At 42.2% G+C, this 25,497-nt stretch overlaps 1 protein-coding gene across 43 annotated transcripts in view; it reads right to left on the bottom strand.

Moving 5' to 3' along the window:
- Positions 1–25,497, bottom strand: part of TRDN (triadin) — a 1,868,677-nt gene that overhangs the window by 646,540 nt on the left and 1,196,640 nt on the right. For all 43 annotated transcript variants that reach the window (XM_069234794.1, XM_069234791.1, XM_069234779.1 and 40 more), the window contains 2 exons: positions 15,711–15,761; positions 11,731–11,781 (listed from right to left, as the gene is read on the bottom strand). In XM_069234794.1, the coding sequence (XP_069090895.1) occupies positions 11,731–11,781; positions 15,711–15,761 (102 nt within the window). The remainder of the gene's footprint in view (positions 1–11,730; positions 11,782–15,710; positions 15,762–25,497) is intronic.

Here is a 25,497-nt window from a genome sequence, read left to right on the forward strand (position 1 = left end):
GTCTTGATGTTGCTGTCAACTGACACCAGAAGAAAGTGACGTCTCACCTGATTAACTCCTCCTGTCTTCTGTCCCATGATGAGAAGTATAATTAAATGTGGTTTCTTGTTTTCTTTAGTTAGTGACTTCCACCAGCATATTATTAGTAAGTTGTCTTAGTTGAATGTTTTTTAAAATTATTTTTGTCTTTCCATTATTTTTACTTTTGCCTATATGTGTTAGCCCGTTCCCACACATGAAAATCCCATTTCTGGTTAGGGTTAGGAATGGCCCAGTTTTGAAATCTGAAATTGAATACCGAATTGCATTTTGATGATTTACTGATGTCACCATCATCAGCTTTGAATTCTAATAATAATGTTCATATTGTGTTGTTGTTAATCTACATTATCCTTTTGGAGTGTCTAACAGTATTGATGTTTAGTAGGCTAACTCTTTTCAGACGTGTTGGTCAGCCTATGGTTATCATGTACGTTTATAACAGTCCTGCGTACCATATTTGTGACACTGATTCTGGAATTGTAATAAAGCTTTGAAACTTTACTCAGTTTGGAGTTTCATTTAGTGTTAAGTTGTTCATGGTGTTTAGTATTGTATATGGTATAATGTCATTGATTTGTGATTGAATCTGACTACTACACTTCGCCAAGTCCAAAGATTCAGTCCACCTCCACAGATGAGAATAGTGATGGTGTCTCACCCACTCGCAGGTGGTTGTTGAACCTGGATTCGGGGGAGTAAATTCTTCCCAGAACGTTGCGTGACAGCACCGGCATAGACCCGAGCTTAAGACCTAAACCCTTCTCTTTACCCCTGAGTGCCCCTGTGAACTCCCTCCACTCCTCTTCCCTGTAGCCAGTAGCCACTGTTTCCATCCAGCACTCATCCCTTCTGCAGAGCCTTGCTGGCTTTGGGAGAGACAAATTCACCTTGCACCAACCTTGACAATGCCTCAGCCACTCACTATACTTCCATTCAATATTAATGACTTGGCCCACACTATTAAGCGGGGAAAGATTTTACACTACCTTCACACAAAACAAACAGATATAGTATTACTTTTAGAGTACCCACCTGTCTGCAGCGGAATCACTGAAGCTAATTCAGGATGGGTGGGGTGGTCTTTAGTAGTAGAAGGAATGACTGAGTGGGGCCTTCTATGGCAAGCATCTGCTCTAAGATGTGTGGAGTAGCTACACTAATTGGGAAACGACTGCCATGGAAGGTCCTCAGGACGTAAGTTTTTCTGAAACTACAAATCCTGAAGTGGTCTGTGGTTGTGGGGTCCATGTATGGCCCCACTGCTGACAAATATTGCTTCTTTTCTCAAGTGCCTAGACTTCTTACATCTTTTGGGATGTCTCCTTTCTTTTTTGGGGGTTGGGGGCATTGGAATGTAGCCCTGGACCAGTAGATTGACTATAATGGATAAATAGACTCTCACCACCGGACTGATAGGGCCCTGCTAAGGGATCTTCAGGTTGACTGTGCCCTGGTGGAGGCATGGCATTTGCTCCACCCATCTGATAGGGACTACAACTCCTTCTCCTGGCCTCATGGGACCCAGTTCCACATTGACTATTACCTCATGTGAGGCGGACTGCTCCCACACATTACAAACTGTGATATCTTAGAAGGAGGCTTTGCTGACCATAGCCTGGTTAGATTAGGCCTTGGCCTGATTGTGACCAGCTTGCCTCTGACCAGGCGTCATATAAGGGCATTGCCTAAAAGTCTCCTGAGGGCAAGGAGCAGCTTTGCAACCACATCTGCTCCTAATTCACTGACTATGAAAGTTAAGTGGCTCACATAGAGTGCTCTGGTTGATAATTTGAACACTGTTTACCTCCTCAATTGTCCGTTTGCTAACATGTACATCACCAAAAATGGATGGAAAATAAAATAACTTTGAAATGTCCTCTGTAGCTACATGTTTCAATGGAATGAGACACAATCTGAGTGAACTTACGCGCTGGAACTTTAGATACTAAAGTAACAACCTATCAGGACAATCATACCTCCAAAATGCTAGACCCATAGGATTAAAAAAAACTAAAGGTACAGCCAAAAGTGCTAATTTGTTCACAAACTTTAGTCCACATGTTACCTTTTGCATTTTCTAAATTCAGGGAACATCATATTTAGGTCCACAGCTGAGGTTCCTATTGACTATAGAAATATCCACAATGAGCTGCACTTTACTCACTTTTAAATTCAACTTCTGTCACTAAAGCAATCAGAGTTGGTGATTGAATTTAATACACACAATATGTCCGTTCATTGGAATGGATAGCGAAATTCACTTTACACCTTTTGAGATCAGCTCTTTTGTTCATGGTATGGTTTCTGTCCATTAAAGCCCTCGAACATGGCACCACTTGATTCTCTAAGAGTGCAATCACGATCTAGCCGCCAGGCAGATAACCATAACCTGATGTGCTACCATTCAAACATTTCCCCTGCTATTGAAAGAAAGACTAACAAGGCAGATGCTCACCAATCGTTCAGTGCCTTCACAAGAGCTGCCAAGGTTTCTGTGAACACTCTGAGATCACTGCCGGGCCCATAGTGATCTTTAAGGTTGTCAGTCCTCTGTCTACCAGGTTGGGGCTTCTGATGTCCTCCACCACTCTGACTGCAGGGTCTAAATCAAGCCCTTAGTGGCCTTGTTTCTAGGCAAGGACTAGACCTCAAAAGAGGTTGCAACATTAAGAGAGACAAAGTGGGAGGACTTATAGTTTGAATGATCAGATATGTAAATCTACTTCATAACAGTGCTGACAATATCTGCAGCAATGCTAGAAATCCCCACAAGAATTCATCTTTTTCACAATGCATTTTTGCCAAAGCTGACGATTAATACTGTTACATCTCTGTAAAAAGGTAAATGTTCTTGCATGCCTCGTGTTAGTGAGCAATAACATAAAACAACATTTTATGTAATAAAAAAGCAAAATAACTAAGAATACATTTAAAAAATAATTTACTTTTAAAAATGCTAGTGCCTAATCCATAAAGTCTGAAATAAGAATATTGAAAAATAATTTTGCATTTAATCATTTCAAACATAAACAGATGGAAAAGTTATTATGAAAACAAGATGGATAACCCACTGGGACAGAGATATTTATTTTCCATTTTTACTTCATATTTCACAATTTACAGAGCACTTGAGAAGATTTGAGACCATCCAGCCCTCAAGTGATCAACATTGTCAGTCTTATCCCATAGCCCACTTCTTCTTCTCGATCTCGTTCTCCAAATGAACAATCTACTTAAGAATCATATAAGGTTTTCAGTGTTGCCAAGAGTCCACAAATCATGTCTTTCAGTGTTTGTCCCCCAACTCTCTCATTTTCTATATATTTCTTTCTTTCACATGTGTCATACCATAAATTAATAAGCAACACTGATGAACATGTGAACCATATCTTACATTTCTCAAAGCAAAGATGGAAAACAGGTTACAGTAGTGCTACTCTAGACAACAAATCTGATGTAAGGGCTTTCAGCATGTTAGAATTACCAGATATTTTAGAGAGTTACAAAGCTACTAGACCCTTGCATGGTGATGGGTATATTAACGTTTGCTAGGAAATGTATTTAAAGAAAGTTAGTGGTCGGAAAATTGTGAAGCAAACAGTAAACAGTTCTATTCTTTTATTTTCAGTGTTCATTAGGCCGAATCTTCTGGTCTGCATTATTCAATGGTCAGTAGAAGTCACTCATCATTTTAGGTGCACTGAGTAAGCGACTGCATTCTTCTGCTGTTTGCCAGTGGAGCCCATACCTATCAGTGGGATACAGACTAGAATAACTAAACCCAACCTCAATTCTGTTTTGGTGATTGAGTTGGAAAGTGGGAAGGCATGGTGTCACACTCCTTGGTTGTAGGGGATTTCTGCTAGACCTTCTATCCTAAAGCTCTGGTGGACATTGGATGCATTAGCGTGTGACTCTCAAACAAAGGTATGAGCATCACTAATGAGGAAGGTTAGGCTAGTACCACTGTAATAAGAAAAGATAATGCCTTTGAAAATCATTTCTCTGATTGTGAATTCTTCAGACACTAGAAAATTTATCGGTGTAGCATGTCTTGCTAAAAGCTCTTTGAAGCTTCAAAATGCTGGTTAAATATAGTTAACAAGTAGGAAAAAAAACAATTATCCATCAAACTGTATATAATTTGCATGCAAACATTATGGACATTCCAGTATGTACTTGCTTGTGAGTACCAGGCATGTTATGATGGTTTAATCTCAACATAAAAGAATCAGAACAGAGACCTTCTAGTGGGTTGCTAGGAATCACACTATGTCCTCTACATCTCTAGCATTAGGATCTTCAACTCTTCCTTATAAGAGTCACAAGGCTGAATGCTTTCTCAGTTGGTCAGGGTCTCAATATCTGATTCATGTAAACATACAATTAATTCTTGATCCATTTGTGTAACTCTCCGGGGCCGAGGAATACCCAACACTACACTAAATGAGCCACAGATCCCTCCCATTCATTCAACTTTATATTGTGGTGGGCTGCCTATCTGCTATATAGCACTGCCTCTTCTATATATAGTATCCTTGTTCAGAACAATAAGCACAGTAATAATTAGACTAAACCTCTGTGAAATATCACAAAGTAATGTAATTTATGCTGGAAATGCAAAGGTTAAAATAGAAGGTGAACAGGCTCACACCAACATCAGGAAATAAACGTGGAACTGGCGGAATTTGGTGACTCTGTAATACTCTTGTAAGGTGGAGTTCCTGCCAAATTGCATCAATCGCTGCATCTTGGGAATCATTTTCCTGCCAAGCTCTAGGAATGTGAGCTTGAAAGCAAAAGTAAGATTTAGCATCCAGAAGCACCATTTTCTAAGCCAAGCAGTTGTGGCCAGGGAGCTGCTTCTCAAGTAGATGTGCTGTCACTCAACTAGATTTTCTACTCAAGTGGAAGAAAACTCAACTTAAATGCTCTTGCACACCTCGTGGTGCTGTTGATTCTGGTTTTTCAGTGCTACTCACCCTACAGGGGCTAAATTGAAGGGCAACATGAATATTTTTTGCTCGTAGTGGAACTCTGCTGCACCTCACAGAGGGGCTGATTGAAGATCCCCAAGCACCTCCTTGCGCCACATCACCATCATTTTTTTTACGCTAATGTGGCCCAACAACGCCAAAATCGTCATTCCAAATTTACAAAGTGGCACAATGCACCAGGCATAATGTATGCACAGGGGGCCCAAAAAATGGCACTTTCAACGCCTGCTCAGAGCAGACATTAAAAGGAGGCACATCATTGTTTTTAATGGGCCTCAATGGGCTTTGCAGGATTATCATCAACATTTTTGAGCCAAATCCTGCAAAGTTCCGAACAAGCATCAAAAATTTGAATGCTTGTTTCCCTAACTACTGGCATGGTGTGCCATATCTTAGATAAGGCCCTCACATGGTGGCATTAGGAGGGAGCAGGAAAAGTGAAGCTGCTCTGGGTGCAGCGCCACTTTTCCTAAATCAGTGCCAGAGTATTTATGTAACTGCGGAATTCTGTGGAGTGAAACCCCACGAGTTATGCCCATTCCTCATCAAAATGCCAGGGTCAACATTATTGTCTGCATGGTAAAACCCACTGAGACACACACACATTCCTTAGGACTTCTGTAATACGCATATGCATGCATTATTGGTTTTTTAACCTGTGGGACATGCCATCCAATACACCCCCTTCCTGTAGTTAGTGTCGTCATTTAGAGTTTGCCAAATTGTCAGAACTATCATAAATTGAGAGCACTCCAGCCTGCCAAACTTGTGTGTTCTTGTGCTTCATTTAGGTATGAAGATTCACAGGTTCATGTTGGCATATCATCCTCTGACTATGAAGTACGCTCCTTTGACCATCTCGCCATGGTTTCCTCTGACCTGGAAGGTCAGCAAACTCTCTGTTCAACATAAAATGTGCCCCATTTGGTGGTTTCACAATACTAAAATGGTACAGTCTCACCACAGTTACTCATGCTTTTGCTGCTATTCAGATGATTGCAACTCTCAATAGAGGAAAATGAGTATTTGTCAGTTTAGCATACATTCAGTAATTTGTAGCCCTAATTCTTCCAATTTATGTTAAATTTCCTCTCTGTCTTTTCAGGTCCGGGTTGGGAACCTAAAGAAGCCCTGGCAAATTTTTACAGACCAGCCCCCTAGGGTGCATAGCGAGCGAGCCTGACCAATACAAGGGGGCTTTGGAGGTTCTCCTCACCAAATAAAAATTAGGAAAAATTGTAAAAACTGGGTCTTCAGTTTTTTCATTAAATAATCAATTACATTCATTTTCAAAACATAGTAAAGGATGCCTTTACACTGCACCAGGATACATCAATCCTTATTTGGGCTCTTCAAGGATTCCCTCACTATAACCCTCCAACAGTGACTTCATTTCTCTATAGCCCCTCCCGCACATGTATTTCATTTGTTTTATAGCTCCTCTCTTACCAGCGTAGGTTGTTGGAGCACTTTACATCACACATACATACATACAGAGATAATGGATCATATGTGCATAGATCAGTGCATGGAAAATGATACATAGGACAAAGGTGACTACAAGGTGTAGGAATCACTTGTCATCCATTTTTTGACAGAGCTTGGTCTGGGGAAGCATAAACCCAGGATTCAGATGTAACACAGTGGTAAGGGTTGGCTTTAATGATAGCAATTTATTTATACCCAAACAAGCCTTTTTTAGCACTATTAGGATAATCAAAGACTGGGAAAAAACATAACTTTCTAACTTGTATCATGCAATTTGCATGCCACTCTTTGATTGCAGTCCATAGCTTGCAGTGCTAGATACGATTGTTACTAATGAACTGCACAGTAACAAAAGGATCTCTGTAGCAAAAGCAGTATCCTGCTGAGCATTACCCATAAGATACTGTTCTGTGATCTAATAGTACACTTTCTTTGCTGGAGGCATATTAAGCCTCTGTGCCTACTTAGATGAGTCAAAACTGCCACTAGACAACATTCTGATCTCTCTTCAGCAGGTACATCAATTACCAAGAGTTATCTTGGCACTTTTATTGTTGCCTTAAAACTGTTGGATATACAAGGAACTCTGCAGTGCTTTCAAAACTGCTGCACTGCTACAAAACTGGTTCCCCCACTAACAAAACCGGCCCCACACCCTTCCAGCCCCTCGGGGAAACACCCGATGCCTATTACTGCCAGTCTACCCTGTGCATTCCTTTCACAATTATACTACAAACGTATCTCGCAGTTGGTACAGCAATGTTTGCAAGACCTTGCTTTCCCTTTCTCCTATCAGTTCTGGAACCCCATAGGTATTTATTGAATGCTGCACAGATTTGTGTTAGATATGAAAACATCATAATTGATCCGAGAAAATGTAACATCTTAGTCGACTTCCCTCTTCTTGAATCGCATTCAACAAAATGTAAAAAATGCATCTACTTATTAAGGGTAGGAGGATAAATAAAAGGTAAAAAGCTGAGATCTAAACATAATCTGCATGATCTAACATGCAACTTTATTCTAACAGACCTGGGCTACTCCTGGCTATCCACTATTTATTCTTCATGGTCTGGCTCCCTTGCAGAACGTATTGTCCAAACCGGTCCCATTGTGGACTCCTGCAGCTCCTCTTTTCAACTGGTAGCGGAGCTTTTCTACAAGGCTTCACTTCCAGATTATGTAATTACGAATAATAGTAGACCATTAAGAGTCTAATGTTTCTGACTCACTGTGGTGCTCCGCTTATCAGTATGACCTATTCTTAAATGACTGAAAGAAAAAACAAGACCAGGGAAGGAGCGCCTTTGGGTCATTGTTCCCTTACTAAGAGCTACCATAACATCTCCTTGCCTTGTCACTGTTTAAGGATACACCAGATAGTCTCATTCCACCCCAGTCAGGCTGACTTTCAGGCTGACTTTCACTTGCTCTCTACAATCCCCTTTCTTTTTCATCACTACCATTCTATCCCCTAATCTAATTGCCTGTCCCCACCATCCCTCTTTCCCATTTCTGTCACCTCATAATTTCTGACAGGTGCCCTCCACTCCTTTCTCTATGCCCCTTGACACTCTAGGACATGCTGCTGACTTCTGAAACATAGTCCATTCTCTGGGGTGATGAAAGCAATTACTATTTTCTTCTGGAATGTAAATGACCTATTACTATGTAAAGCAAAGCAGTAGAAGATACTTCACTGTCTACAATCTAAACACACTTGAGTTGCTAAGGGCAGGGTGATCTACTGCTGTTGAACAGACGATAAAAACACTGATGCATCAGGTTCCAACATCCTCAAAAACTGTAGTTTGACCATCCAGGCACTGGTTGCATGGGCATGAAGACCTGGACTTGTTCAGGAGGCTGTGACGTGTTTGCTATGCTGGAAAAAATGCTCATAAGGGCTCCATATATTCTCCCAACTACTCAATGATATACTTTTTGTCATCCTTATATAGATTCCTTTGACCTTATTGATGTATTGAAATTGGCACAGCACAATGACAAACAGTTTACATGTACAGCCTGTGGGCACTGGTCTGATTCCAGAATTGGCTTTTTCAGGCCTTTACATCTCTGTTGCCTGACATAGCAACTTACTCATTCTTGAAAAGAACCCTCTCTGACTATTCATTGGTCATGCTATCATGTAACCTGGCCACATCCGATTCCTACCAAGAGTGACAAAATATAAAACTACCAATTGTGAAAAATACTCTCTGGAGTCCCACATCACTAGTTATCTAACAGAGAATGAATGATCCATCACCTGCTACAAACCCCTGGGTGGCAAGACTGGCACCCTTTAGGGAAATGATGATAGGAGATGTGGCTTTGACATGGAGAAAGGATGTGCAGGAATAATGCAGACTACAGGAGCACATCAGGAAACCTACAGGTGAATGTACCTGACACCCAACAGACTAATTAAGAGGGGGCACTAAGACAAAGAAGTGTGCCCCCATTCACTTTTCACTTTCAAAGCGAATTATGCCTATGTCAGTATGAAGGGTGACATGAGCAAGAAGAAAAAGCCAGCAAGGTCTTGGTGGCACACTTTTGGAAACAGTAAAATCAGTCAACCATACCAGCTATCTGTGACATAAAGGACTTAGATCCCATTCACCCTTCAGACATGGAAGAAACTTTCCCGGGCTTCTCAGGTCAATACAAGGCTGACAAAATCAGCTTCATATATGACGAATTCTTCTTTCTATCATCACTAACGCTACCCAAACCTTATATGCAGGTAGAGCTCTATTTGCAGGTGAAATCACTATGAAGGAAATCTCAGTGGCCATGAAAAACCTCCTTTACAGCAAACCTTCAGGGGAAGATGGCAGGCCTGCAGAGTCTTATAAAATTAATGCATCATTCCTGACAGTAATGCAATATGCCATCTATGAGGAGGCCCTTATTTTCTGTCTATCACACCAGAAAAAGGACAGAGACAGTGTCCAAGCTTCACACCTGTCTTAATAATTAAAGTAGCTGTCAAGACTGTAACCAAATTACTGGCCAATAGACCATGAAACATCTTCTTCAGCCTTGTTCATGAGACCATATGTGCGTTTCTTCTGGTTAGGTCTTTTGGAATTTGATCGATCTCCCATCTGCTATAGCTCAGTACATACTCAATGGAGAACTTGATGCAGAGGAGGCCTTCCACAGAGTTAACTAGAGATATTTATTCGGGACTCTGTAGAGGACTGGCCCGGGTCAGGACTTTATGAAGAAGTCAGTTTATTGTGTTTGAACATGAAGGGCAGGCTCAACTGTGAGGATTTAAATAGGAGTTGTTTTGTATCAAGCATGGTACTAGATAGGAATGCCCCCTGTGCCACCTCGTATTCCTTTCTGCATAGGAACAGCTCTCAGGAGTGACTAGACAGCACACTGATATTAAAGGGGTCCCCTCCCTGGAAGGGATTTTAAAGGTTTGCTTGCATGCTGATGGTATTTATGATATTTATCTTACCCACTCAGAATCCACGACCTCCATGTCCGCAAATCACAACCAAGCAACAATCACAGTGACCACTGGACAAATCTATTATTAGTCCCAAAAAAGCTCAAATATTTAGGTGCCTTTGATAACAAAGGCCACTTGCAATTGGCAGAGGACAATTTACTCCCTCTTAACTTTGAATGCTCTACACTGCTCCAACTCTCTGTGTGTGGTCAAGTACAAATCGTCAAAATTACCGCAGCCCCTTACTTCAATTACATTAGGCATGCTTCCAGTCCTTATTCCAAGACACATCCCCCCGGATAGCAAAGACAACTGCTTTTTAGTTTTGGGATGAAAATAGATTCATTTTAAGGCACATAAGCAACATGCCGACACACAGGCGTCTGGCTTGAGGCTATCTCACTTTGAATCCAACTAGTTAGCCTATCAATTATCAAAACTGACTTTTTTCACTCAAGATCCACAAGTAGCCCATTTACAGATACTGATCAAACACGTACTACTTCAACAATCAAGAAGCCAAAACTAGTGTATAAAACAACAGACAAGAAAATAAAAATCAACTCCTTACTCCATGCTTCCGCCTTTATGGAAAAACTCCTAAATTCAACATAGATGGATGCACTATTCAGCTACAGACATGATCCAGTATCAAAGCGATAGGTCATATGCTGGTTTGTAGCAGCATCAAACCTTTACATGAATTATGTTCTGAGTATACATCATAAACATAAGAAAAGAGTGATGATATAGACACATTTATGGTTGTCATTGAAAGATATTGGGCTGGCCCTCCATGGAGCTCTCAGTGTCCCAGATCCTTTCATACAGACGCACCTGAGGAGAGTTCAGAGGTGTTGTATAGAGTTTATTTCAGACTACATCACACCTTTTCTCCATTGTCCTATGGCCCAGCGTCATGCTGTCCTGACAACAGACCTTATCCAATGGCTATGCAGAGGAAGACTAGGCTTTCGCCATCAGCTACTATGATAAAGGCCTTAGGGAAGCTGACCCTAAATTTGGATTCTACAAATTTCTGCAGGGATGGTATCTTGCTACTAAAAGCCAAGATCTGCCTTCTCTGACATTGAAAGCCAGCTGAAATTCATCTTACACTGATCCTTCTAAAAGTGCTGAATGGCATTGTATTCAAGGGTTGAATACAAAATGAATAATCAAACAGACACGTTCAAGGCCATGTGGTTCATATTCCTGGCCTCAAAAATGCCCTGATCCAATGTTCTGAAAACATGCACCAACTAAACACCTCCTAGAAGACCTTAGCCCATTAATGTAGAGCTTTTCTACCCACTTAATCCCTCTCTAAATAGTTTTTGCCCCTGTCATGTTGTATTCACGATAGCATGTTACCCTGTACGGTGAATTAAATTACTAGGCTGCATGGCAAGAAGATAAGAACCTGCTTCTCGCCAAACAATTTTTTCTTTGCAGGACCCCATTGCCCTCCTGTACATTGCCACCCATTTATCCAATAGGCCCGCATGAATAGATACAATGATTAGGTGCAACATGTAAATCTCATATAGGACATGGTAGTGGAGTGCAATAATTGGAAAAATGTGAGAAGACAACTAAGCAATAGTCTCTCAAACCCTATTCCCACCCACAAACAAGATCGTATTTATGAGTTGCTCATAATGTCAACTGTGATAATGTCCTACTTATATTAAAGACTTCAAACACTTGTGTAGCAAATACTGTTACCTTTCGCCTTTGGTGTGGCTTGGTGTGTTTCTTCTTTGTCTTTCTTGTGTTCTAGAAATAAATGGCAATAATAAATACCTTAATTCCAAATTTTAGATAGTCTTTGTTTTCATCATAAGCTAATAAATACATGTACTCAAATACTGTCTAGATTTACATAGAAAAGTTAGTGTGGTGTTTGAAATCCGCTCAGTATAATACCTCTAATACTTGGCTTCGTGGCTTTCTAACTTGACAGCATAAATATTCAAATAATGCTCTCCCATTTAAAATCAACAAAACATCTTTCAGAATTGCAAAGTGTGATTTGAAAAGCAAACTTAAGCAGGCTGTAGTTTTTAAATCTTCTAGTTTAATGGGAAATAGACAGAGGTTTTGACTCTGCTGGCATCAGCAATATTGTTATACAACATCACGTATTTACTAAACAAATTGATCTTTGGCATTTCATTTATGATTGAAACTGATAATAATTCATGTTTTCAGGTGCAGTTTCCACGAAAGATAGTTATTATTGAAAGTTGATCACATTCTAAAAGTCTGCCTTTAAACAATACCTTCACTTTTTCTTCTACTTTTGCAGTAGATTTCAAAATTTTGGGGAGATTCCAAACGTGCTGGGAAGTAGTCCAGGACATCTATGTCAGTTGCATATTTGTAACAGTGCAGTTCTTTCCAGTAATTCCTGTCACTGGGGTGTTTCAAAAGAATGTATGGGTATGTGAAGTATTACTACAGAGGTACACTTTGTGTACTCCTATGTGCCTTTGTGAATTGGCCCCTAATCTTAAACTAACCTAATTTAAATCCAATTGCAGTATGTATATGCAGATAAAACATTTAGACATATACTTCACCTCATTTTGGGAGCAGATGTGGACCTTTAAACTAGGCAAAACACTCCACTGGAAATGTCTGCGCACACACAAATTTACTAGTGTGTATAGTATTTTCAGTGGTCACCTCTTATTCCTCTAAAATAGGAATACCCATGCTCCCATGTCTAAGCCTAATCTTACAACAGTGGACAATCTGTTGTACTGGTGGATTTAGAACAATGTAACTGCACTTTAGAATCACAACTCTTTGTCATAAAAGTGTTTCATTTATATTATCATTCTCTAAGTTTCTGCACATGCCTTTGACTGTTCTCTATGTCTTGTTAATACTGCATGGAAACATGTAGGAATGAGTAGTGCAGATGGGGTCGCAAACAAAAATCAGAATAGGGCAAGATTAGATTTCTGCTGATTTTTCATTAGAGCTTCTAACAACAAGTGATTATTAGAATGTTATGGTTTACAATTAAATGGGTGATGTAGAAGATAAAAATCAAAAAAAGCCACCTAAGCATCTCCAGTGCTCTGACCTATTGGCTTGAATAAAGTGACCGAGCACTTCAGCCATATGTTTTAAAACAATGCTAGCTGTGTTAGGAGGTTGATTAAAGTTTTTCCATGGAATCTCAAGGGGATGAAATTAAATATAATACAAAATAACGAAGTGGATCTTTGGCTGATGGCGATATTTTTAAGTTACAAGAAGCATGCATTTGGAAAATGTCTGATTCGCAAGTCTTCTTACTGTCTAATATTCAACATAGTGCATATTGGTTACAAGGGTCATTATTAGTTTCTATGAACAGAAATCTCAAGAGAAACATAACATCACTCTCTGCAAAGTGCAACAACTTTCATGTGAAGCCTATATTGGATCATTAATTTATTGGTATATAATATATACTTTCCGAGCAGCTTCGCTGAGGCTAAAAACCTTAACATTATATAGAAACACCACTGACTGAGATAGTACCTCAATAGTCAGATATTGTAGTTCTTTTATATAGTGATAAGATGTGGTGTTGAGGATGGTTGTGCTATAGAGAAATTGTCGTTAGGGTTTGTGAAAAAACAAGCTGTTTCTAGAAAACGTGAATTGGCAGCTCATGACACGGCCCGTTGTCATAGAAAGAGAAGAGCTGTTATTCCAGCACATCACCCCATTCATCACAGTAGTTAAATGATGTGTAATAGCAAAGACAGAAAAATGATTTGTTTGCATCCATGAAAATGTGCCATGGACTATTATTGGCTACTAACTTGAGATTAACAAGGTCAAAAAAGGGAGAGCTGTTTTAGAACCACATTAAATCTCGAAAATTACTCTAAAATAATCTTGAGTGATTTTTAAATTTGGTAGGATCAGAGGTGTCACATTAAATACCCTGTTGATATTGTCTCAGGAATGATGATGTCGTCTATAGTTGGTCAAAGCTTGAAATTCTAAAGAAAATGTTTATAGAATGTTATAGTTCTCTGGAAAGGATCCATGTTATAGCCATGACGTCCCTTTAAAGGGCTTTAAAGGGCTTCTTTTGCTCAATGGCTTTTCCTTAGCAACTGTTCCAATCTGCCGTAATTAACTTCCAACATCTACCCCAAAACTTCTCTGAGGGCATACTATAAATCACTTTTTCATCACCAATGCAAGGAAATGATCACTCTTTTAGGTTAAAAGTAATGGTTAACATGTTTTCCTTTGCATTTAAGTGATTGAGTCTTGCTAATTGAAGACAATGGTTCAAGACATAAAGGGCCATATTTATACTTTTTGATGCAAAACTGCGCCAACGCAGTTTTACGTCAAAAAAATTAGCGCCGGCTAACGCCATTCTGAAGCACCATGCGGGCGCCGTATTTATTCAATGACGTTAGCCGGTGTTAGCCGCAGGCGCTGTCTGGTGTGCGTTAAAAAAAACGACGTACACCAGGCAGCGCCGGCGTAGGGGGGAAAATGGCGTATGGGCGTCCACAAATGGTGCAAGTCAGGCTGAGGCCAAAAAATCGCCACAACCCGATTTGCGCCATTTTTTTACGACGCCCATCCCCCATTGAAATGACTCCTGTCTTAGCAAAGACAGGAGTCATGCCCCCTTGCCCAATGGCCATGCCCAGGGGACTTCTGTCCCCTGGGCATGGTCATTGGGCATAGTGGCATGTAAGGGGGGCAAAAATCAAGCCCCCCTATGCCACAAAAAATAAATAAAAAATACTTACCTGGACTTACCTTAATGTCCCTGGGGTGGGTCCCTCCATCCTTGGGTGTCCTCCTGGGGTGGGCAAGGGTGTCAGGGGGTGTCCCTGGGGGCAGGGGAAGGCACCTCTGGGCTCATTCTGAGCCCACAGATCCCTTAACGCCTGCCCTGACCCAGGCGCTAAAATCCGGCGCAAATGCGGGTTTTTTAGACCCGCCCACTCCCGGGCGTCATTTTTGACCGGGAGTATAAATACGACGCATATGCATCGCAGTCATTTTTTAAGACGGGAACGCCTACCTTGCATATCATTAACGCAAGGAAGGTGTTCACGCAAAAAAATGACGCTAACTCCATGAACGTTGGCGCTAGACGCGTCTAACGCCAAAGTATAAATATGGAGTTAGTTTTGCGTTGAATTTGCGTCTAAAAAAACGACGCAAATTCGGCGCAAACGGAGTATAAATATGCCCCAAAATATTTGCTTAGGTGTCTAAAACGTTTGCTAAATTTTCCTGATGAACCCCTCTATGGTTGGAACATTTCTTGGGTTTGTTCGTGCATTTCATGACCTCGCAGATTGGGCTGGGGAAATTATTGGGGTTGCAGAATGCTGATTTGTATTTGATGGTCTTCTTCCTTGATGTCACAGACAACCAGTTTAGGAGGGAATGATGCTACAAAGGAACAAAAGGAACAGCTTCAACCGTTAGTTATTTTCTCAAGCATTGATATCACATTTGATCTTTCAATGGTTCATGGTAACCACGTAAAATCGTATTTAATTGTCCATGCATTAGTCCACTTGTGCATCAACATATGATGTCAACATATGATTATAATTATATCCAGAATAAAACCCATTTGATTTCATGGTGATGCAAGGTAACACTAGGTATGGGCATTGTGTAATGGTTTAAAGAACAAATGGTAAGTATTTATCTACCTTTGGCCTTCAGCACAGGTGCAGGTTTGTCTTCCACTCCTTTCTTTTGCTCTGTAACAAAAGACAGTTGTTAGACTTTTCATCCTTGACGTGGTCTCCCTTAACCTTTTGCCTCTGTTTCCCAGGTTGTTGATGTGTGCTGTTTTTGTTACTTTTGGCACTTTACCACTGCTAACCAGTGCTAAAGTGCAAGTTCTCCTATACAAAATGTGTATGTAATTAGTTCATCCATGATTGGCCTATTTGATATACTAGTAAGTCCCTAGTAAAGTGCACTAGAGGTGCCCGGGTCTGTAACTCAAATGCTACTAGTGGTCCTGCAGCACTGGTTGTGCCACCCACATATGTAGCTCTTTAATCATGTCTCAGACCTGCCACTGCAGTGTCTGTGTGTGCAGATTTAAACTGTAAAATCGACATGGCAAGTGTACTCACTTGCCAGGCCTAAACCTTCCCTTTTCTTACATGTAAGGCACCCATAAAGTAGGCCCTCGGTAGCCCCAAGGGCAGGGTGCACTGTATGTTTAAGGTAGGACATATAGTAATGTGTTTTATATGTCCCAACAGTAAAAAATTGCTAAATTAGTTTTTCACTGTTACAAGGCCTGTCCCTCTCATAGGTTAACATGGGGGCTACCTTTAAATCTGATTAAAGTGTAGGTTCCCTTTGGGACGGATGGATATGTGGAGTTTGGGGTCTCTGAGCTCACAATTTAAAAATGCATCTTTTAGTAAAATTGATTTTGAGATTATGTGTTTGAAAATGCCACTTTTAGAAAGTGAGCATTTTCTTGCTTATACCATTTCTGTGACTCTGCCTGTTTGTGGATTCCCTGTCTGGGTCAGTTTGGCAGTTGGGCTGGTTGCACCTCACACTAGACAGTGACACAAAGGGAACTGGGGTGTAGTCTGCATTTCCTGGTGAGCCATCTGTGCTAGGAGGGAGGGGAGGAGTGGTCACTCACACCTGAAAGGGCTGTGCATGCCCTCACACAATGTAGTCTCCAACCCCCTGGTGAGTGTCTGGGGCCTAGCCTGGGGAAGGCAGGATTTCACAATCATGAGAGACGTTGCTTTGAAGTAGGCCTACTTCAAAGGAGAAAATGGGTATAAGAAGGGCACCCAAAACCACAGACTTTAGAACACTTCTGGAAACCAAGAGGAACCTATGCCTGGAGAAGAGATGAAGAGATGAAGAAGATGAGGTGCCCTGCCCGTGACTGTGCTTTGTGGAGCGATCCTGCAGTTGCTGCTTCTGCCAGAGTAAGAGAGCAAAGATTGGACTTTGTGTGCCTTCCATCTTGTGAAGATCTCCAAGAGCTTTATTTAGAGCTTGCCTCTTGTTGTTGAAGTCTTAGGGACAGCAAAGACTTCTCTCGGCCAGCACCTGGAGTCTCTGGAGAGACTCCTACTCTGCCCTGTGGTGCCCATCCAGTTCCTGGACCCTGAAAGGAGAAGCTGGCAGCCTAAAAGGAAGAAATCCACGCACAGAACACCGTGTGGGGAAAAGATCGACACATCTCCGATGTGCGGCTGGGAAATCGACACGCCACCGGCTTCGGGGCTGAAAATCAACACTCACCTGTAATGCGACCGAAGAACCGACACCCAGAGCTGGAGAAACAACGTGCAGCATTGCTGACGGAGGTTGGTGATATCGCAACCCGCTCTGCGTGGTTTTCGGATCATCGTGCGGCTGGATTTCAAACACAAGCACAGCTGGGCATGTAAAAACAACGCTAGGCCTGCCCGGACCCGAGAGTGTTGACCGGATCGAGGCATCACTCTCCTGCAGAGAGAAGAAACGATGAGCCCGACCCGACGAAAGGAGAAACGACGCAAGGTCTCGCTCATGGGTGAAATCGACGCATCCTAAGCCCTTTTTGATGCACACTCACCCGTGCAGGGTTATTTTTTACGCACCCAAGGTACATTTTCCCGCTAACAGTGTTTGTTTAAAACTACATGAAGACTCTTTTTGCCTTTTAATTGATAACTTGACTTGTGTATTGTGGATTTTTGTCGTTTTGGTCTTGTTTTGTTTAGATAAATATTCTCTATTTTTCTAAACCTGTGTTGCGTTATTTTGTAGAGTTTTCATTAAGTTACTGTGTGTGTTGGTACAAATACTTTACACCTAGCACTCTGAATTTAAGCCTATTTCTCATGCCAATCTACCAAGGAGGTAAGCAGTGGTTAGCTGGGGGTGATTCTCTTTTACCCTGACTAGAGTGAGGGTCCTTGCTTGAACAGGGGGTAACCTGACTGTCAACCAAAGACCCAATTTCTAACAACAGTTAACTATGTTAGAGGCTGGGTACTGGTAGAGGTAAGTACACACCTACCACTGGCAGTACAACCCCAGCACAGGGTTGTGCCCAGTAATGGTCTCACAAATTAGCCCCTGGCTCAACCCCTGGTAGCTTGGCAGTGAGCAGTCAGGCTTAGCTCAGGAGACAGGTATATAAAGCTTTTAAATACACCAATACAGCAAATAAGTCAGATACCACACACAATAAAAATCCCACACCAATTTATAACAATAGGAAATATTTTTATCTTTACAATGACACCAACAGGACAAAAATCCAATATAGGGAACTGGAAATGTGAATTTTTAAGGATTAAAGAAAAAACTGCACTTTCTAATGCTTAGAAATCAATAGCACCATCCAGGGGCATCGGGTTATGCCTGACCAAGACCAAGTCAAAGTTTGAGACCAACTGTGATGGAGCCCTGTTCAGATACACTGAGCAGGGGGCCTTGGTAAACATTTTACTTTCATACTTATAAACTTTTCTGAAGCTTTTCTCCTCATCAACGAGCTATGCTCCTCTTCAGGCCGGGACCCAAGTTGAAGACGATGGCTTGATTTGCAGTGAGGCCCCAGTCAGAATCCTGGAAGTCTGGAGCTCTGGAGCTTTTAGGGGGACAAACTTTAAATCCAGACCAAGCTGCAGTTTGGCAGCAGCGGCTTGGCTCTCATCGACGAGTCGGTCACCGTATGAAGCTTTTTCACAAACGTTCTCCAATGTTCTTAAATCTCCTAGAGGTCCTTCAAGAAGTCTAGGAGCCCTGGGATGGTCCTTGGGAGTTTGAGACTTCATTTCCCACAATACACCCGACCAAATCCTTGCATGTCCCCTGGACACACTCCTGGCTGGGGACTTTTGTAGAAGTTGGTGCAGGAGGCCTTTTTTAACCTGTTGCTTTCAGGGAGTCCACTCCTGAGTCCTTTTGGAAGCAACCAAAGTCCTGTGGGCTGTGGTTCCAGTGTGTAACAGGAACAGTCCCTAAGTGTGCAGTACGCTGTGTTGCAAACTAGTGTTTAAGCAGGGCAGTCCTTTTTCTTCTTGTGGTTTCAGGCAGCAGATATGAATTCCACTGCAGGTCAGACCCTTTTATTCAATCAGCTTACGGAACAGTCAGAAGGGCATCCTTGTCCAATGAGTTGCAGGGTGCCACCCAGAGGTATGACAGCTCCTCCAAAGTGTGCCATCTTCTTGTCCCATAAAGCACTGCACTTTAACATTCCAAGATGGATGTTTTTCCTCCAGAGGAGTAAGATCTGTCTAAACTATCCCCCTAGTGTAGCTCATTTCCATTAACTCCCTCTATGGACATCTGCAAATTACTTTTTTAAGCCTACTATCTATCTGTGGGGTGCAGGGGTGAGTGGGCAAGCCTGGCTGCATTTCATTCTGACTGTTTTCCTTTTGAAGCCTCAGCTTGATTTACCCAGTCCTCTTCTTGGCCTGGCTTCACCATCTGCCTACCTCCTCCATCAGGTAGCCTCTTCTCAGGGCAAGCCACTTATGACATCATCAAAGCAGCCTGGCTAATCCTGTTAGAGCTGACTAATCAGGAAAGACCACTAGAAGGCTGAGATTTGGCTTACAGTAAGGAAAGTCTTATAACGTATTTTCTGTATAAGTTATGATAAATTCAACAATTGGAAATCATTGCATTTATAATTACCATTCATGTAAGTCCTTTCAAGGTATTTTCATCGTCTTCCTTGCAATATTTAGGGTTATGAAAAATATTTCCATTTTAGCCTGTGGAGCTAACTTTCTACAATGGGGGAAAATGAAATTGGAGTTTTTCCCTCACCAATGCAAAAAAACAACTTTTATAATGTCTTGGCTTATAGTTACATGGAATCCCCCCTCTCCAGAGGCCTCTGGGGAGACCTTAGGGGTGACATATGTTAACATAAGGTAGATTATTACTTTGGAAGTACCTTTAATTCCAAAGTCAAATTTGCATACCTTTTACATTTTAAAGACAGTTTGCAAGTCAGGGTTGCTTTGAAAATGACAGCAAGCACAGGTGTACACACTCAGTGCAGTGAATCTACTGGGCCTCTAAACCTGTCATTTACTAGGTACTTATAGGAAATTTGAATCCCCCTCCCCCTATTATCTACTAGGGACTTACAGGGTATGTCATTGCCAGTTGTAGTTACAGTATTGTACCCTTTGACAATATATCTTTTATTCAGAGCACTGGCCCTGGGCATGTTAAGCAGAGCCCAGGGCACAGTTAGGGTCAGTTACTCTCAGTATCAGTCAGAAACATTGGGGTGAACATGCTAAAAGGGTGACTCTCTCACAGCAGATAAAATGTACTCAGGAATATAATATGCTTTACTTGAGTTCTAAAACATATTGTGAATTGCATCAAATATTCAACAAAGTCTGAAAATGCAATCCCAATATTGTGAATGACGTTTATAAATATTGCAAGTATGCTACTAAGGTAGAGTGGAATTCCATTTTAGGGTGAAATGGCAAGGATTTTTTTATTTAAAAAATTCACAAGACAAATCAGGTGAGATGTTTTCTACCTGAGTTAGGGTAACATTCGTAGCTTCTTGTTTTCAAGATCAACTGTGGGCCTCATTACTAATTTAATGGTTGAACCACCAGACCGCCATGTTGGCAGTCATAAAAAGACCGCCATGTTGGCAGTCTTACAGACCGCCCAATTTTAAGTAATACAGACAGGACCATCGACCGCCAACCAAAAAAGGCAGACCGCCAGCGGCACGGAGGTCTGGAAATTGGTAGTCCGACCTCCAGTGACGACAGCACAGCGACCAGCCACTGACCTTATTACGAGCATAAAGTCGCTGTGGCAGACACCCATGGTGGTTAGCCAACAGCGGTCTGAACCGGTTCAGGGTCACCAATGTAATACACAACAGCATATTGGATGGATTTGAAAACAACACAGCTGACACACATTGCCACACTGGGCACACCTGCAACGTACACTATAAAACACATCCCTTCACACACCACAACCCTCTGCATTTTTACAGCAAGATTGAGCAAATTTACTAATCAACACACCATAAATTAGGCACCCCTTTTTTTCAATATCCATTACAGCACCCTGTAAACAAAGTTCACTCCATTCACACCCTATTGTACTAACCCCATTTAGTAAGTCACTTTCACCCGTTTATATATACATTTTTCCACCACGTAACGTTAACAAAAAAAATCCCTGTTTTTCTGAAGATGAGTAGAGAGTCATGGTGGATGAAATCATAAGAGTAGACCCACAATTGTTTGGAGCACAAGTCCAGCACACTCCTCTCAGCAGGAAAATGGAAATGTGTGACAGGATAGTCGATAGAGTCAATGCAGTATGCGCCACCCTGCGCATAAGGGAGGACATCAGGAAGAGGTGGAACGACCTCAGGGGCAAGGCCCGTTCCCTAGTCTCCAGGCACCAGATGCAGGCCAAGAAGACTGGCAGTGGCCCTCCCAGTGCCCCATTACAACTCTATCCCTAGAAGGAGAAGGTCCTGGCAATCCTGAGGGTTTGACAGGAATAACGGAGGGGAGTTGAGTCTGGTAAGTCACAACACTAAAAACGTCACCAAAATGCCATGTCATGCATGCTCATAGCTCACCTTTTGCCATGTTTACTGTTATTCCACTCATCAGCCCAGTGTTCTTATCTGAAAATCCCTGTTTGTGAACTCCCAATTGAAGTGTACTTACCTGGGGGGGAGGACATATCTCAAGTGTGTGTGTTTTACGGGGACTGACATGACTACAACTCCCAGCAGGCACTGTTACTGTTACTCAAACCACCAGCCCAGTGTTTTCTTCTCCAAATACCCTTGTTTGTCAACTCACAAATGAAGTATTATCACTTTGGGGGGGTCAACATATGCATAAGGTGTGTAGAACAGGGACTGACAAGGCTGCAATCCCCAGGAGACAATGTTTTGATAACTCCAAACACCAGCACAGTGTCCTCTTCTCCAAATACTCCTGTCTGTGAACACCCAATTGGTGTGTACTCACCTGGGGGAAAACATTTGTCAAGTGTGTATAGTACAGAGACTGACATGACTACGACTTCCAGCAGGTACTGTTACTATTACTCAAACCACCAGCTCAGTGTCTCCTTCTTCAAATATCCTTGTTTTTTAACTCACAAATAAAGTGTACTCACCTGGGGGAATAACATTGGCAAGGTGTGTGTAGTTTAGGGACCGACATGACTGCAGCCCCAAGGAGGCACTGTTTTGATAACTCCAAACACCAGACTAGGGTCCTCTTCTCCATATACTCGTGTTTGTGAACTCCCAGTTGAAGTGTTCTCACCTGGCTAACTGTTTGGGAAGTAGAGGGAGTGACATGACTGTAAAGTCCAATAGGCCCTGTTTCTCTAAAGCCAAACACCAGCCTAGTGTACACTTGTCCATATACCCCTGTTTGTCATCTCTCTAATGCCCTCAGTCACCCAGGATAATAACATTTCTCAAATGTTGGGAAGTAGAGGGAGAGACCTGACTGCGAAGCCCAATAGGCACTGTTACTCCAAGTCCAAATACCAGCACAGTATTTCCTTCTTCAAATACCCTTGTTTGTCAACTCACAAATGAATTTTACTCACCTTGGGGGATGACATTGGTCAAGAGTGTGAAGTAGATTGAATAAACTGACTACAGCTCACTGGAGGCACTGTTTCTCTGACTCCTTCTATCATAGAGCCCAGTTAGGTAAGTCACAACATAGGTTTACTCAGATGTGGGGATAACATTTGTAAAGTGTGTGTAGTAGACTGTATCTCTCACTCCAGAAACAAGCTCAGGCTCCACATGCCCAAATAGTCATGTCTGTATAATCCCAATTGAAGTTTACTCCCCTGGGAGGACACCATAAGCCAAATTGTGGGAAGTAAAGGGATTGACCAGAATGCAAATCCCAATTGTCTCTCTTTCCCAAACTTCAAATACAAAACCACTTTCACATGCTAAAATCCATCTAGTAGAGAACTCCCAAATGAACTCAAGTGTGTGCAGTAAAGACAGTGACGTGACTGTACCTCCCAGGAGGCACTGTTTCTCCTACCAGTGGTCACTTGATCAAACACCCTTGCATGCTAAGTCATATTTGAGATTTACCCATCTGGGAGTGATCAGGAGACAGATCATGCCCAACTCTGAGATGTGCCTGGCTACCTAACTCCATCTTGTCCAGCTAGCCCACAATGAAACTATTGAGGACAGGATGGGCAGCTTACACAGTGTGCAAAACAGTGATTATAAAGGCCTCAAGATGCATAATCGAAATGGTATTGGCAGCAGACACCTAGGCACTGCAGTAACCACATGATGACTCCTGTCACCAATACAACACACTCCTGGGTCTGCCTGCATCACATATGATTGGGCCTCAAAATGGGCCAAAAACTTGCCTAGCCCCTTTTTAGCCTTCACTGTTGGCAAGATGACATTCTCAGACCATCACCCAAGGGACAATGTTTTGCACATATCAGCAGCTGTTTAAGGCAAGGCATGCTCCACAGATGTCATGTCAATACAACCAACACCATGTGAACCTGTCACATTATGATTACTTGCAAATCAAATATGTACAAGGTATTTGCAAAATGTCACTGTAAATGTTTGAAGGTAGATGTCTCACACAGAGGCTACTGAAGAGACTGCCACTACCCCTGTGGATGAAGCCTTCAGTGATAAAGATACTCCTGGATACCTGGACGTGGAAGACGGTTCTGGTCCATCTGGGCAACCTAGTCAGAACCCAACAGTGAGTCTCACTGTGGCCACATTTACACCTCCCAGCCCGGTTGCCTCAACATCACAGGCAACCATGTGCCCCCCAACCTGTGCCCCAAGCACAGTGTGGCCCCCCATTCATGGATCCTGAACAGCAACCAGTGTGAGAGGGCACCCTGTAGCAAGGGCACAGGGCTGAGGGTGAGCAGAAGGGATGCTGTGGGCCAGTGGGGTGAGGGCACTGGGGCTGCTCCTGGCCAGTACACCATCAGCCATGCCTTGGGGGTCTATCAGGAGTCCCAAGGCATGATGGGCCAGGTACTTTCTGAACTCTTGGAAATTAAGCAGTTGAAGAGGGACTTCCACAGGAAATGTGTAAACAGTGGGAGGCTCACAATACCAACATGGTCTCCCTAACAGTGGTTCCGAGGGACATTAACAGCACCCTGAGCAGGAATCAACAACAACACTCTCCCCTTCCTTTGGCTCATCTACACCAAGAACCCACCCCAGACACCCCTGCTGCTGTAGCAGCAGACCCCCCACACACAAGCAGGGACGTCCATGGAGGAATCCTGGAGGTGCAGATGGCAATACACCTGCCAAAGCCAGCAAGTAACCTCTTCCAAAATGACCCCCTTTGTGTGCCACATTTTTACCCTCTTGGCTGTTCTTAAATCACCTTCCATTTCTAATGGAAGGAGTACACTGGACTTTGGACTTTGTATAGTGTGGCATTTAATCCAATCATTTCATCCACCATGACTGACCATTTCACATTTCTGCTCCATCATGCCCCAATTCTAAATTCTGCAAACTTGTTCAATAAATCCACCAATCACAAAGTCATTGTCTGCTTGCTTCTGTTCCGCATTTTTTTATATAGAAATGTAAGACCAGGTGAAGCTAATGAGGAAGACACAAGATACTAGTGCAAGGATGGATACATTACAGGTACAAATCCTTTCAAATTATTACTACCAACACACACAAACACATTGCTACAAGTGTCTGGTCACACCAAACATTGTATTGTACTGTATAGCACATAGGCTGTTAAAATGACTGGACTGTCATAGCCAAGAATGACTGACACATATTGAGCCAACGTTCACATACCAAGGTATAGCCCCCCAAGCACAAAAGGAAGGGTCTTGTCAGACATTGTCCTGTAGAATAGGCAACAGTAAAGTAGATGGTGTCACCAGCTTGAGACTTATCATAAACCAGAGTAATCCACCCTCACATAATCCAGGGACTGTTGTACCTGATCACAGGCCTATCATTAGCCAATGACCATGCATCTGGTGGTATGACACAAACATATGTCAGTATTGTGGGACAGTCACTGTGGCCTGCAATGATGAAACACATCTACAGCTACATACAGGTCATACAAGAAGAGTGCTTAGCCAATGTGAAGGGTGAATATCTTGCTCATAATTGATGACTACATATTTCATGCCCACATGATGACACACATTATACAATCGGCCCAACAAAGCACACTAAACAAGTACAATGTGCACTTCAGACCTTCCACCCAAACACTGTTGAAGCTGCCTTAGCAGAGGTCGCATGCATCTCAAATCCGTGACTTACATTATCTGGAACAATCCATATCCACTTTGTCTGTCAGAACAAAATAGGATACAAACCAATAGCATAACTATGAAATACCCACATGAGAATGTCATGTTGAAGGTACCTGTACAAAGACAAAACCAGGAGTATAC

This window comes from Pleurodeles waltl, chromosome 5 (genome assembly GCF_031143425.1).
Source record: "Pleurodeles waltl isolate 20211129_DDA chromosome 5, aPleWal1.hap1.20221129, whole genome shotgun sequence".
Taxonomy (NCBI): Eukaryota; Metazoa; Chordata; class Amphibia; order Caudata; family Salamandridae; genus Pleurodeles; species Pleurodeles waltl.